The 15,913-nt window shown below is 38.0% G+C and overlaps 1 protein-coding gene across 1 annotated transcript; it reads left to right on the forward strand.

Moving 5' to 3' along the window:
* Nucleotides 1–7,883, forward strand: tspan36 (tetraspanin 36). The gene is made up of 7 exons (XM_015025892.1): nucleotides 1–229; nucleotides 4,382–4,573; nucleotides 4,740–4,814; nucleotides 4,908–5,009; nucleotides 5,463–5,600; nucleotides 6,455–6,538; nucleotides 7,123–7,883. The coding sequence occupies exons 1-7, from the start codon at nucleotides 170–172 to the stop codon at nucleotides 7,198–7,200; spliced, it is 729 nt and encodes a 242-aa protein (XP_014881378.1). The 5' UTR covers nucleotides 1–169; the 3' UTR covers nucleotides 7,201–7,883.
* Nucleotides 7,884–15,913: the final 8,030 nt, after the last annotated feature.

Consider the following 15,913-nt stretch of genomic DNA (forward strand, 5'->3'; position numbering starts at 1 on the left):
ATGTGACCATGTGATTTCAGCCTTTCAGTCGGCGCAGTCAGCCAGTGAGAAGGAAACTTGTGACTGCGGTAGAAGCAGCTGGAGCGTGGCCTTTCACTGCGAGATTAAAGAAAAGGGAAATAATTTACAGGACAGCTCTCCTTCAGTCTCCTCAACTTCGTCTGACAACATGGACTGCGGCATTTGTACGTCCAAGACCATCCTGCTCTTCCTCAGCTTGGTGTTCTGGGTAAGTGTGTCTTTGTGTGTGGGGCGGGGGGTAAATTTGCACCTGCTAAGGTTTGAATGCGGACTATTCGGGGAGAAACCAGAAGCAAATATGAACCGAGTCTATTTACTTTACAACAGCCGCGTGTTTTATTTTTATTAATGTAATTATTAGTAGGTAGGCTTCGCGTTTACAGAAATCAAAGTTGCTTTGATAAACATCACAGTAGGGTGTGAGCTTTAGTGGACAGTAACTTCCTTATTTCTGCTCACATAGGCCGGATGTGGAGTTTTTTTTTTTTTTTTTTCTGGGGAGATTTAGAGAAATTTATGAGACTTCCCACCCCGTTTAACATTTCCAGTAATTCTGCTTCACCTGTGACACACCTTCCATGTTTAGACAACAGGCCATTTACATTTGTTTTAACGTAAACACTTTGGTCCGCTCTGACTCGCTCCCCCGATGTTTTTTTTTTTTTTTTTTTTTTTTTTTTGAGCAATAAACTAAATAGATTTTTGAGACAATTTGCAACGGAGGCCTGTGTAATTACGTTACTGTCTGATTTACCCGTCTGTGGGGGAGAAAACACTGATACTGCCTGCTTTCATCTTACTACCCGCCTCCATGTTGTGACTTCCTTCTTTCTCCATAGTCTGTCTCGGTTTTCTCCGGATCACTGCCCTGGTAGGCCTTTCGCTGAAGTCTAACTCAGCCTGCATGTAGAAGAGATGTAAAGAAAGGTTTACCGGCGACTGGAAACTTGAAAATTTGATTTGTCTCAGTGTAGATAATAGATAACCACTTCAACATTGCGCTAATAAAAAAACCCTTTTCCGTGTGGACACTCTCACTAAGGGAAGAAGACTCAAGCTACTTGATATGTTCATAACATTAAGGAAATATAAGAAGCTATTTAAAATGGAGCTGCCTTTTCTATATCGGGACACATATTTTTTTTAATTTTAGCTCCTGAAGAGTGAGAACGAGCACAACAGTTAGCAAATAAGAGGGAGGCTGAGAAGAGAATCAATCAATCAAGTTTATTTGAATAGCACATTCAAATAAATGTGCTATTCATATCCACATAAATGTGCTGCCTTGTTGTTTCAGCAACAAGGCAGTTCAAAGTGCTTTACATCATAAAAACACAAAAAATACAGTCATAGAAAACAGTCAACATAATAGAAAAATTGTCCTATTTTTATTCTTTTGAGCGTTCAACCTGCATCTATCATGGAATATGCTGAATTTAGAAATGCTGGCAGCTTCAGGGTTATAATAAAGGGGATACACACAAAACTATCTGTATTACTGTCTCAGTAATGCTAGCCATGCTAACCACTCATAAGCTGTGAGTGGAGTCACCAGCTCAGAATTTGGCCACAAAATTCTGTTCAATGCCTACATAAGAGGTACGTGTTTTCCTGTTTTGTTACAAATCAGCAGCGGTCATCTCTGCATATGGAGCAAAAATGTCTAAACTTCAGCCCTCAAGCAGGATCATCCTTACTTTTAAAAAACCCAGAAGTTCTGTTCGGAAATCAGTCAAACTTGGTTTTGTTTTGTCAGCTGTTTCCAAGAATCAGGAACAACGCCGTTTCATTTGGGGTTGTCCAAGTGTTAGGATTTGCTCAAGACGTAAAAAAAAAACTTACACAAAACATTAACTGCTGTCCAAGACTTGATTTAAAATGTTAACAATGTCACTTAAAATGGCTTTGTGAAATAATGACATGTCATACAGACGTCTAATTTTAGTGTTTTTATGAGACCAAAGTTAAACATTAAGTCAAAGTTTTGCAAGGACAAGAGCTGAAGTGATCAGTTGTTCTTCTAATTTTAAAAACATTCGTGTGGAATGTGGTCCACATGAATGTGGGTACAGATCCAACAGGTTCTGCAAGGAACTCTCCAAAAATTATCGCCACAGATTAAGAAACATAACCTCAGACAGGCTTTCTCAAATTTCACCGAGGCGACGCGGCGTGTGAACGCCATATGTTGTGTAAACATCTTTGTGCTGCATCATAGGCACAAGATCAGATTTTCTGGGGAAACGAGGGGATGAGGAGCACAGGAAGAGGTGCAGGGATCAGGGATCTTGTGACTGGGGAGTGATTAGAGAACTGAGTCATGAGACCTAAGTCCATGTAAATTATTGCTAGACTACAGATAACACACATCTGTACATACAAAAAAAAACGTAGTCAAACAATAAAAGAGCTGTAGCGTTAAAGAGGAAGTAATACTGAAAACAGCTCTGATGGTGACGAATACATGAAAGGGAAGTTTGATTTTATTTTTGTTGTCTTGCCTTTTGCATGATTTTTAACAGGCAAAGTCAAAAAGAGCCCATCGCTCGTAGTTATTTTTCATATGACCAGAGTTCTTGCTTAAGAAACACCACACTTGAGTTTGTTTATTACTTTCTTCTACTGCTGTTTTACTTCTTTTATCAGTGACTCAGATTTAAATCAACTCAATTTCAAAGGGCAAAGGGAAATTGGGCGTGTCAACAAAAAGATAAATGCTTTACCTTTGCCTCTAAAGCTGCCCCACTTCTTTTTTTTTTATCTAGGCTTAACTCACATTGAACTTATATAAGCAAAGCTTGTCTTAAAGAGATATGAAGTTGTTCAGTATGTGCAAAGGAGTAACTCATGCATGGTGTCTTATGATTGGTGATGTCAGTGCTAAACAATGATAAGGTTGTGACTTTGTCAACCTTTTAACCCAGGAGTGATCACATGATTTCATATCGCATGATGTACAACAAAAGGAAATCTTTTCAAACAAGACTTTACTGCTTTGCTCTTATTTTACAACCAAATGCATATGTGTGTTATATCTGTAATATTTCTCTGTTATATGTACAGAACAAATTACTTTAGTAGTTTTTATTTATTTATGTTTTAACCTTTGCTACATTTCTTATTTCTTATCTTCAATAACATATCTGAATTACATCAGATATGCTATTGAAGCACAAATTAATTAAATCAGGACAAATACTTTAGAAAATAGGATTAACGTATTTACCCGTCAGACAGAAAGAAGCGAGTGACTCTATTACTTATCTTCTTGAAATGTATCATTGTCTTTTCAAGGTCTGAGCTTTTTTCCTTTTGCTATAACTGTGTTTACAAGCAATCAATAAAGTTACAAAGTCCAGCTTCCACGTCAGAGGGAGTTTTTCTCATCCACAGATTGACCCAGTTTTCTCATCTGCCTCCCCCCCCCCCCCCCCGTCTGTCTGAAGTCTAGTGGACCACAGTGCCTTATAGTTTTGCCTCGTATCTGTATAATAATGTTTATGGCATGCAATGAGGAGAGAGTCTGCACCATACTCTGATGGTCCTTTCAAATACAGCAGGTTTTGTCTCAAATATATGGCATATCGGGTAGAGTGAGGAGCAAACAAGTATTTAATCATAAATGCAAAGTTTGGACAGACTGGACTTTTGAGCCAGTTGGCCTCACAGAGACAAGAGCTTAGAAGCAGTGTGTTGTATCTGACAGACTGTAAAATTGTGGGTTTTTAAATATTAAACTGTGCTCATGGCTGCAGCATGTTAGATTAGTTACTGTATTGGGTTTGTGTAGGAGTTATGCTTACTCTTACTTTCAAGTTGTTGCTTTTATGTGTAGATGTGGCAACAAGATATTGTTTTTTAAACGGGAGAAGTTGATTATTATCTCAAACTTAAGCAATACCTGAACTATGACCCCAACTATGTCTGGCCTTTGAAGAATGCTGCCAAGTAAAGATGTAAAAAGCAGAGCTACAAAAGCAAATTAGTTGAATTAGCAGTGCTTTCCAACAGCTGACTGTGTCATACAAGACATGTTGCTGTGAAATATTGTCGTCTCTGCCTGGATTATTAGCTGTTAGCTGTTATTAGCTGTTAGCAGACAGTCATGAGATTATCATACAGCAGCAGTGTTTAGTCAGACACTTATTGGGACATATGGCAGGACTGACTGCTGCTGGGTAGCCTTCCTGCCCACAGCCATAGATAATGACTCTTTGAAGAGAGTTACGACATCACTTAATTTCCCCAACAGGATAAATAAAGTATTTATTTAGAAAATAAATAATGCTACTGTGGTTTTACTAAACTGTGCCACAAACTTGTTCACTCAGACGACAAAATGTTTCTCTTTGCCTCGCAGGGTGCCGGAGCAGCGTTGGCCTACGTTGGCGCCTACATAATCATGAGCTATAAAACCTTTGACAGTTTTGTGGAGGACAAGCAGTCTCTGATCCCCGCCGGCATTATCATCATTACCAGCGTGGTGATGGTCGTCATCGGCCTGGTGGGATGCTGCTCCACGCTCAGAGAGTCCAAATTTGGCCTTGGCTGTGTAAGCATTTGTCCTTCTCTGGATCTTCTCAATGTTTGTTCACTTGGCTGGAAGGGAATAGATTTTTAAATGCATGTTTTGCTCATTTTGGGCATAATTTATTTTTTCACAATGCTTAACAATTTCGACATTCTAATTTCTTTCAAATGTTTCCCCTTTTTTGCAGTTCTTTCTGGTTATCGTGATAGTCTTTGCAGCTGAAGTGACTGCTTTGGCGTTTATCTTCATTTACCAAAGCAAAGTGAGTCAAAATAACGCAATCTCACCATTTTGTAAATGTATTTTACTTTAGTTCCGATTGTTGAGGTTACTTTTTCTACTTTTTATCTTGCAGTCAGCGCAGATAAATCAGGAGCTGCAGCGCTCGATGAATGAAACCTTTACAAAGTATGGAGACAGTCTTGACACCAAAGCCGTGGATGATCTGCAGTCTCAGGTTTGTCTTCCTGTCCACATATCTAGGCTTGTTTTCTCAGCTCTACTTTCAAACGCATCCTTTTTGCTCTGCGTCCTCTCTCCCACCCATGCGGTTTCACTTCCTCCCTTTGTTCTCTCCGTTTGCATTTCCTTCTTCTGGGAAGCCATATTAGTGTTCATGAATAATTATTCTTATTGAGCCTCCCCAGAATACCTTATCTGGACTTTTAATCCAGATAAGGTATTTAGGCAAGCAAGATGTAAGGGTGCACTGATCAAAAATAAATATGACTTGACTGATGATCTCTCTGTTGCTTCACAATTGTGTCAACATAGGCAGAAAAAATATTTGTGCCCCATTTGCAATACTTATCTCAGTTGTTTGTCAAAAACGGTAATGCATGACCTATGGAATCTTTGCTTACATAGTAGAAGTAAGTACATACAAATTAATTTTCTTTTGTCGTTGCAGTTGAAGTGCTGTGGAGTCGTCAACTACACCAGCTGGCACAACACCCCCTGGTACCAAAAAAACAAAACCATACCTCAGTCTTGCTGCATAAACAAAACTCAGTGTGACGGCACCACAACAAGCCAGTTTTATCAAGAGGTAAATCAAACACAATCTGTACAATCCACAAGTTTGCATGTAGTCATTCCTGATTGTGCCCTTGCCTGTCTCTGAATTATGCTTTTTTTTTTTTTTTCTCTATTTTTATTTTTTTTTGACATTGCAGATTGGACCAAACTTTATCTTGTATTTTGAAAAAGTATTTTCAGTAGTTGTACACTTTAACATAAAATAATTAAAGTTACTACTAGAGTTGCAAGAGTCAATATTGAAATTGATTTCTGACTTCTGTGTTTTGTTTTTTTTTGTTTGTTTTTTTTTTGTAAAGCTGTGACCCACTGATTCAGGCTTCTTTTAAAAGCACAGTTGCTAAAAAGCTGTTTTACATATTCAACTGTCGTTAGCATCTTATGTATGTGATTAATGAAGTTAGCATCAGTAAACAAACGACTGTGTATTCTCTACTACAGAATGCTGAGCCTTATATTTACAGCCAATAATTCCAGATTGTACTTGTTCAACCTTCCTGTTACCTATTGAATGTTTTGCTCTCTCTAAACGGCACACCTCTACACCATGGCATGCTCTATCTTAGAATATACCATTCTTCTTCCAACTTAATTTTGGAACTCCTTAATCATACAGACAACTCAACATCCAAATATTTTAGTTGCCACCGTAGACTACGAGCACTTGGATACGTCTCGTTTTCTCCAAATATACCCCCACAAACACTGATTTTGCATTTCTATCCAGCCAGTTGACAATCGGGGTTGGTTGAACGCTTTCCGATTTGAGTCTCCAGCTCATTTACCTGTGCAGATCTCTTTTTAGGTATCTATGACTCTCTTTGGGTAGATTCTAATATGAACTCATTGTCTTTGTTTTTTTAGGGGTGTGTGGTAAAAGTGGAGAAGTTCCTGCATGATGTGTTGAATTATGCCATGCTGGTCATTCTTGGGTTTGCCATCATCAAGGTAACCTACAGTTCATCTGTGAAATTAGCTTTAATATGCACACTGGTATACAGCATGTTTACACACAAAAATCGATATTGTGCCTTTTAAGTACTTTGATTTGTTACCGTATTAATGATGATTTCAGATGTCAGCGATTTCAGATGTCAGCTTGTCGGTATTGAACACCATCCATACTGGAAGTACTCCAGAATGGAAGTTGGCGAATTAAATAGCACGCATCTCAAAAGCCTCATGTACAATACCAGCTCTGTCAACATCTACTCTTAAAACAAAAAGGGGCCATTGTGGCATTCTCCCAGTCATTTACAGCAGTTACACACTCCGCTGATCAGATTATGCTTTTCAAAGAGATTTTTCTTCCAAGAAAGGCAAACTCCAATTACCTCAAGCATAAAAGATCTGAATGAAATGTTCCCCTTATTACACATCATGTTGTCAGTTTTAATGTGGTAAGGTAGGATTGCCAAAATCATTTCCATCTGATAAATGCTTTAATAATGAGCAATAAAACATTTTAGATAATGTTTTATTACTTTCTTCTAATACACAAATAACCCCCTCCCTCTCCTGTGTCGTTGCAGTTCTTCGGGATGCTGAGCGTCTGTGTGATAACCTGTAGAAGCAGTCGGAGGAGTGGCTATGAGCCTCTGTATGCCTGAGACGCTTCCTAGACGTCCCTCCTCATTTTCCTCAAAGGGGTCTGCAGACTGCTTCCTCTGCACTCTAAACAACAATCAATTCCTTCTACAAATCTAAAGTTTCTCAATAATTGTACCTGCAAGTCTTGCCATATTCTGAAGGGGATCATATGACAGCATGCCTCCTCAGACTGTAACAAACTTATGTGTAGCTCCATCCATGTAGGTTTATTGTCTTGAGTGCATCTACTTTCAGTTCACTTTCCATGACGTAGAGCTACTTGTGCTGTCTATATGTCTCTTTGCAAGCAAATTGAGAAATGGAGTCTGTCTGAAATGCTTGAATTTGTTTGAACTGTTTACTGAAAGCCTTACTTGCCCGATGCAGACTCTCCCAATAGATGTGATGTAAAGAAAACCGTCTGACATTGAGGCCTCGTCTTTTACTTGTTTATCTTTAACCCTTCTCACTCTTCTGCATCGTGTAGATAATCCTTCAAAGGACATTATTCTGTGAATGTACCTTAGTAAATGACGTCATTATATCTTTGAAGTTGTTTGCGATAGTTTACCAAAGGGTTTTATTGCCTTATTTAGGGATCTTAAAGCAAACTGAAGGGGGGGAAATAAAACCATGCCTTTCTCTGGTGAGTTAACTGTATGGAGAATCATGATATGTTTATTATATTTCTAAATTAAAAGGGTAAATATTTCACAATGTTGTTGGTGTTTTGTCTCCACTAAATGACTATAGATTTTACTTAAAAATTGTATTAAAAAAAAAAGAAAACTTGTTGCTTCCAAAAAAAAAAAAAAAAAAGAGTATGCACACAGTTTCTTGAGCGTGACCCACAGTGTTTATCTGTAACCTCCTGACTCGACTGATAAGAGACCCACATGGTGGCGCAGACAGATGATGACTATTCATCTTACATGAGCTCTGTCACCGTTTACAAAGATTAAAAAAAAGAAAAATACAAGTTGCATTCTAGAACTTGGCATTCTTGGAGTTTCCTGAGCAGTCCACAGTCAGACTTCATTGGAAGCACAAGTCAGCCAATTAGAGGAGCTGCCAATGCAAGAGTTCAGCAAGCTTTAGTTCATTTGAATGTGCAGACTGTCACTGTGTTGTATCCCACTCATATTTACAGGACCATGTGGTAACATCCTTCTATTCAGTACATTACATAAATTATTGATCTCTAACTTTTAGTCTTGCTCTTCTTAATATCTCTGGCCTTTGATTTTAATTTCACTTCCTGATGTCAATCTTTACATTTGTGCATTGATGAGGATTTTGTAAATCGACTCTATTGAACAGAACAGCTTGAATAGGATGAGTTTTATTATTCTGTTTCATGAAAGCATTTAACCCATGCTATCACTTAACATTAGACTAGTCGTAAATCGTAAAACTTAAAAAGAAATTTAAAATCTGACCAGTTTTGAAATGAGTTGCAGTAACAAAGAGAATCCAGTAGGGGGTGCAGCAGAGCCAAAACTCACTTTAGAGCCGGTAGGGCTGTGCTTAGTGAACTCGAAGTCAATTAAACGTGGGAATATGACAACGCAAAATGTAAGGTTTTTTTCTTCAACAAAACAACTTACGAATATACAGTTTTACATATTTGTTTTGCAAAGTAACTTATACATGTTTGTAACAAATGATCACTCAAAGTATATTTCAGCTACCTGCTGATTTCTTCACAATTAGCTTTATTGGCTAAGATTTGAAGGGATTGTAAAATAAAGTAAATAGAAGAGTTCATGAGAGATTCAGAAGACGAGGGATAGTTTGGAGTCAATCCCCATCACTTCCAAAATTGACAATGCCAGCTTTAATTAAGATTTCATGCCTGCCCAACTGACCGCTTGACCAGATGAGAAACGCCACAGGCCCACTGATGCAGGTCAGCTGAAGTTTATCATGACTTTCTGGACACCTCAGCAAGGCCACAAGTTAGTGGCCCTGGGGCCACACTGCAGTGATGAAGTAATTAATGCAGAAAGAAAACAGCTAAGTATCGATTGCCGATGCTGCACAGGACTGTAAGATATATTTTTCCGTGGGCAAACATTCATTAACAAACTATTCCTTTGTGTACAATTAATCTATTTGTTGTCTACACACAATCTATATACTATGTCTTAAAATCATCTTACAGAAAACCAAAATAGCTTCCCAAATTAAATGTATATCGACTATATTGATTTGAAAGGGAATCTCTTGCTGTAAAACTTGAGAAAATCCAATCCAAATACTAATAGTGATTTTAATCAAACTTTAAATTAATTTGATACTTAATTTGCTTTTTTCTGTATTTTTTCCCCTGGAGCTTCTTGGAGTTTTTTTTTTTTTGTTTGTTTTTTTTTTTTTCATTTCATGCATTTCTAATCTTGAAAATGTTTTATAACAAAACATGTCTTAAAGCTAGAAATGAACAGATTTAGGATTTGATTTACGCCAACATGGTTCAGGCACTGAATTTGGCATTGTAACTCTTTTTATTCCCTTATGATTCAGTCCTGCACACCTACAGATGTGGCCTCCTTTTCCTTCCCACTTTGCGACATCAGCTCACAGGGAAAAATGCTCTTCACAGACATGCACAGACTGAGCCAGATGCCATCACCGACCTCTAATTTATTTATTTCTGTTCCCACTTACGCTGGGATCTTGTGAAGGGAAGTAACCTGAGGAGGGGACGACTGCAGCGCCGCTGCACACTTTGTGCTGAAGGGAGATAAACAAAAGGGCAGGATCACAGTTTTGTGTGTCTTTGCACACATCTGAGCACGTTCATATTCAGAATTCCTTTGTGGCACGCACAGCTGCACTGAACACCTTCCCTGGATTTGCGTCAAACCGGGTAGTTTTGTTGTAAATCTCCAAGCATTTAGATCAAACAAGCATCAAAATCCTTGCTCTGGACAAAGAGATTGAAGAGAATCACCTTGTGATCTTGTTTTTGACATATTTGGCGTAAAAATATTGCGCCTGTTTTATTTTATTTTTTATTATTCCAAAAGAGAATAGCAATGGCATTTTTGATAAGTGTTTAATTCTTTCTTCCTTTTTTGTTATTTTAATGAGATTTTTCACAAAATAATAATCACACACTGCCAAGACCTGGAACAATCCCTCCTATTACATGCAGCCAGTGCGAGTCTGTTTCTGGAAATAGCCACCCACAGCTGACACTGTGATGTTTCCATTTGTCAGACGCTATCAGTGTTAATTAGAGAGGGCAGCCACAAAAGAGGAACAGAGCTACACCAGAGACACTGAGAACAAAGACTGAAACAGACCAGAGTCACAGCATCATCCACATTTCCTCCAGCTGCACCGACCTTCTGACCTTTAGATAAGACCTCATGTCACATTTATGCTTTATTCTCTGTTTCCTTTTCAGTTCTCTCCACTCTATTTTCTTTACCAGTTCCTCGTTTACAGGTTTTTTTCTATTTCTTTTGTTGATTTATATCCATGATTTTCTTTGTTGGTATTTTGTTAATTTGTTTGTATTTTGTTAATTGTGTTTTGTTTTATTATGCAAAGCACTTTTAGCTTTAAATTTTGGACTATTCATCGTTTCCTCCACTTTGACAAAACCCCATATCCACCTGAACAGAGTGAAAACCCACAAATAAAAATTCAACTGACTGCTTAGATGTTTTTAGAGTGTTTAAAGTGTTTCAGTGAGTCCAAACCAATGTTACATGGAAATTTTGCCAATTCTCTTTTTTTTAAACAGATTTTAGTAAAAAAATAAAAAAAAATAAAAAAATCATGAGTAGATAATAAAAATATGTTTTGAAAAAGATTTATTGTGGTTTCATAATCAGAGAAAACTGACTTTTTTTTAAAAGAGGCATGCACATTTTTAATCTCCACTGTAAATTAAGTGAAAGAATGCAGCAATCTTTCATTTTGAATTTATCTTTTGGGGGAGAGAGAGGTTTTGTGACTCTCTTGCTGTCATAGAAGACGAGAATAAACTGACATCGACAGAAGCATTTAATGATTTTAAAACTACATTCCATTTGTAAACCAGTTTTACGTTTTCCCGATGCAAAGATCTGAAAGAAGCTGCGCACCGGGAGAATTATGAGCCAGCCAGCTTTTCTCTGAGCACATCTGATAAAGGGCAGGTATATAGTGTGAAATAGAAGCAGTCACACCTGCTTATGAACGATATCTATAATTTCAACCCTCTCCTTTGCAAACAAAACCACAAAATCAGAACAAATCCACTGACCAATCCCGCCTTAGCATTGTTTTAACATTCATCAGATCATTGTGGCACATTATTAAGCTGAAGGGTGAACAAACATAAACAGAACCGTTTTTGCTCTGCCGACGAGAGTCAGCAAATAATAATTATTCTTTCTTGGTGTATGTGTTTGCTGCCAGTCATTTCAAAATAAAAAGCACCACGCACACACTGAAACAGCCAATGTGAGACCTTGCAGGCAGAAAATCTGTTTCTTCTAACATCTGACATGTATGTATTTTTATATATATATGTGATTTTCCACTTTTTGAATACCTGCTCAAAGATTGTCAATTTTAATAGGTTCGTTTAATCTGAGATTAAGTACCCATATACCCATACCCATATTGTGTAGTAATGTAGTCTATAACACTGTATGTATAATCATTCAATAGCACAGAACATGCTTTCTGACGATGTTCATTCAGTTTCCTCTTAATTGATGTGGTTAAATAAAAAATAATGAGGCTGAGTGAAATGAAACCTCCAGAGCCCGTCTTGTCATTCTCCTCTGCTCCTCTCATGATAATATCACAGACAGCTCATTATATCAAGTGAATGATGAATATGTTACCTTTGCAGCCTTTCTCATCTTCATCAATCCCTGAGGATGTAACATCTTTTGGGAATCATTTTTATATTCAGCATGACCTCCTTTTTTTCTTTTGTCTCCTCGATGATGAAGCGCCTTTAAATCCCAACCCACCAAACACAGAAATCACCAGATCGGTGTGACAGCGAGACACAGCAAACATTGACAAAGCTTTCTGCTGTTCGCCCGTTGCTCTCCCTTCAACCTCAGCGGAGCATTCCAGGCGATGTCTTAAGAGTTTTCAGGAGTGCTTAAACAAAAGTAAGAAAACACAAAGTAATGCACAATCAACTCGGGAAATGACAAAGTCATGAGTCTGAAATGTTTAAAAAATATTCTTAAACAAACAATGCTTAAACTTAGGACACTGCAGATCACTGAGTGTAGTATATGTCTTTTGGGGCAGGGGCACATTTTGCCATGACAACAGATACTTCTTATGAAAATCAGTCTTCACCACTTTTGTGTATCTGGAAGCTGAATTGTTTGCCCATTCCTCTTTGCAAAATGGCAATAAATTCTGTCAGATTGGATGAAGGGTGTGTAGGAGCACATAAGAACTGACATAACGTACTTTCAAACAAACCTTTCCACTGCAATTCCGACTGTAGGCTAAGATTCAGTGTCTTCTAACCCCCCCCTGAGTGGATTGTGGCAGATGGCTGCTCACACTGAGCCATGTCCTGCTGGAGGTTCACAACATGCTCATCCAGGAAGCATGAATGCTGCAGAAAGTCAATGACTCAATAATTTAGATAAAATAACTTAGTACATTTAAATTATTTTAAAACCAATTTGAACACTAAACTGAACTCTATGAACTGTTTGATAACTGGGTCATTTGGAATGTATGCATGATTGAATTGAAATGACCTGCCGTGCTCTCTGTGATTTGTGGTAAACATTAAATAGACTTATTTTTTTTTAATCTGTCTTCTTACTGTTCAATAATGTGTCAAGATTTGTGGAATGTATAGTATGTAATTAGTCAGCGTCTTCAGATTGCAACTAGTTGCAGTGGATTTTATGTAGGGGTGTCAGAATTAATGGGTAAAGGTTGTTACTACTGTTGTGTTTCTCAACCAGTAAAACCCCGTCTTATTTTATGGCAAGATAAGAAGAATAAGATAATTAGGGATTAGGGATTCTCAATCACCTTTGCGAATCCCCAATGGGAATTTTAAAACCCATATGTTAAAAATGTGGGCAGAGAAGCTGTGCCCTTCCTTCATCTTTTGCACCATGTAAGGATTGTAAGAAATATTGACTTTTCACATAAAAAAATAAAAAATCAGGACCATGTTTGATCATCTAAATCCAAAGTACTTTGGCCAAACAAAAACTTTTTTCTTAAAGCAAAATTGAATATTCAGGAAACCTTTATTCTATAGACGAGGTACAAATATATATATATATTTTTTAAGGTTTCTTGTGCATTGGGACCTCCTTAAATTGAGAAATAAAAGATGAATAAAATGCTTAGTTGGGTAAGCCGTAAAACATTTTTTGTAAACTACAAAAACTAGCACTGAGCATCTTAATATTTCTCAGTGTTTGATAGTTTTGACAAATTATTTGATCAGAAGTGTTTTACAAATTGTGAAGGAGTATGTTTGGCGATGTGTGTTTCTATTGAGATCCAGTGTTCAATCTGTAGAACTCAACGAGTTTGAACCAGATATCCTGCAGTTTTATCAGGGGTCAGGCGGCCGTCTGGAGTTCTTGGATGGTTTCAAAATCAGACTTAACGATGGTTAGTTACAATGAGAGGGGCGGGCGGGAGTCATTATTATATTATAGTAATTGCTGTTAGTATGAAGAAAGCGCTTCATACTGCAGTGTGTGTGAGTTTGAAGCATCTTGAGGCTGCTACCTGACTCTGGTGGGGGATCCCTCTCGCACTCACCCCCCTCCCCTCTCAGATCATCCCTCTGAAGCGCTGACAGAGAGCGGACACTCGCCCACAGTAACCGGCTCTGTAGCAGCCACTGGCTTATCTCATCTCGGAGGATCGGATCGCTTCCTCCGGTGCCAGTCCAGCGCCCGCTGACTCTTCCTCTCATAAATCGTCCGTATCTCACTTTTCACTCGAGCGACAAACGGAGAGATGGACAAGTGTTTCACTTTCTTCGCTCACAAGGATCCGTCTCTATCACATCTTTTCCTCCGGATCTTTGTTTCTGGACGGGAGGCTGCGGCTGCGTAATGCCTCTGTGAGTACAGATGGTTGCTGTTGATTTATCTTTCGATTCTATTTTTTTCCCCCTTCTTAAAAAAAAATAAAAAAAAATAAAAAAATAAAATAAAATAAAATAAATCAGCCACCAAACACTCACGTGGGTAAGATTTCTAGACGCTTAAAATAGTGAAACGATGCACATGGGCTGCTTCTGCTCTTTCTGGGAAATGAGGCTCTTTGTTTTATTATGCACTTTCAGTGTTTTTGTTTCGTCAGAGGGGCGTTACTATGTGGACACAAAGGCAGCTGCACAGAGCCAGTGTTCAGAGGAGATGCGGCGTTTTTATCAACTGAAGTCAATCTGCATTAGCGCAGCATGGAAAGTAAACACTGTGGGGAGGGGGGGGGGGGGGGGGAAAAAAAAATGCAGCTGAGTGAGCAACACATGAAGCATTGTTTTGCTCATCCCGCTATCAAATATATTAAGGATATTGGCAAGTGTGGTTTCATTTCCTGCTTTTAAGCAGACTATATATGTCATTTAAAGCCAGTTTACTTGTTCCGATTTTGTTGTTTCTGTTTCTGGATTAGGATTTCTGATCTGCTTTCAGAATCTGCAAAATCAAAATGGGTTTAGCTGCTGAGTAACATGACAAATCGTGGAGAGTAAATGCTTAAAGAGAGCAGGAATCGCTGTTGCAAGTGATTATGCATTATTTATAAAGTTACCCCAGTGCTGCACTTCCCACCCAGCTCCACTGCCTCCATCTCTTCTCTCTGTTCTCACCTTACAATTTTGCAGCCTCTTGCAGTCTGCCTGAGTGAGCATGATCTGAGAGAAACTGTTGTTGGAAAATAAAAAAGACTGATGTGACCTGACCCTCGTCTTCCAAACAGGGGGTAAGACGGAGGCAGTTGCGCTCAAGCTACAGAAATGAGTTAGATCTGTCATAGCAAAGGAATCAGAAGATGGACAACAGAGATTCTGGAAGCAGGAAGAAACACAAAAGTATCTGACAGATTTAAAATGGAGCCAAGTTGAAACTAAATAAACAAGCTGTGTGATCTGTTCCATCTTGTCAAACTGAATTGTGCTTTTATGTGTAAACGGTTTTAAGTGTAAACAATCTTTTTGGTAAAAATGGAGAGGCACCAAAAAGAAATCCTCCACTGACTAAAATCAGCTGATTTTCAGCTTGTCTGGCCCTGCCTTATGATTGGTAAGCAGGAAACAGAAAAAATCTAATAATTTCCCAGTCAGTGAATGCACAACCAAACTGAATAATATGCACAACCAAAGCTGTTTGGTGAATATGTCAAAAGTGAGTAAAAAAAATGTCTTATAAAGATTGTACTTTTAGGAATACTTAGATGCTATGAAGTAAGAGGAAGAAAAAACGTGTAAGGAACGTCAAGAAACTATGAAGGGATGTTCCCAGATAACAGAAAAACGCAACATTTTAGAGAAAAGTTGCTGTAAAACACTGTTATCCAGGTTCTTGAGCTTTTATTGCATCACTTCTATCCCTGATCTAAATAATTTAATGACTTTCATTGCAAGAAGACATTTTTCAATAAATTATTGAAAAATGTGAATGCCCATTACATAAAAAAAAAAAAATCTGCATCTCGCAAGTTTTACAAAAAAAAAAAAAAAAAAAAAAAAAAATAGGAATTTGGTGAAAAAAC

This window comes from Poecilia latipinna, unplaced genomic scaffold (assembly GCF_001443285.1).
Source record: "Poecilia latipinna isolate Pla-1442-1.1 unplaced genomic scaffold, P_latipinna-1.0 Scaffold4391, whole genome shotgun sequence".
Classification (NCBI taxonomy): domain Eukaryota; kingdom Metazoa; phylum Chordata; class Actinopteri; order Cyprinodontiformes; family Poeciliidae; genus Poecilia; species Poecilia latipinna.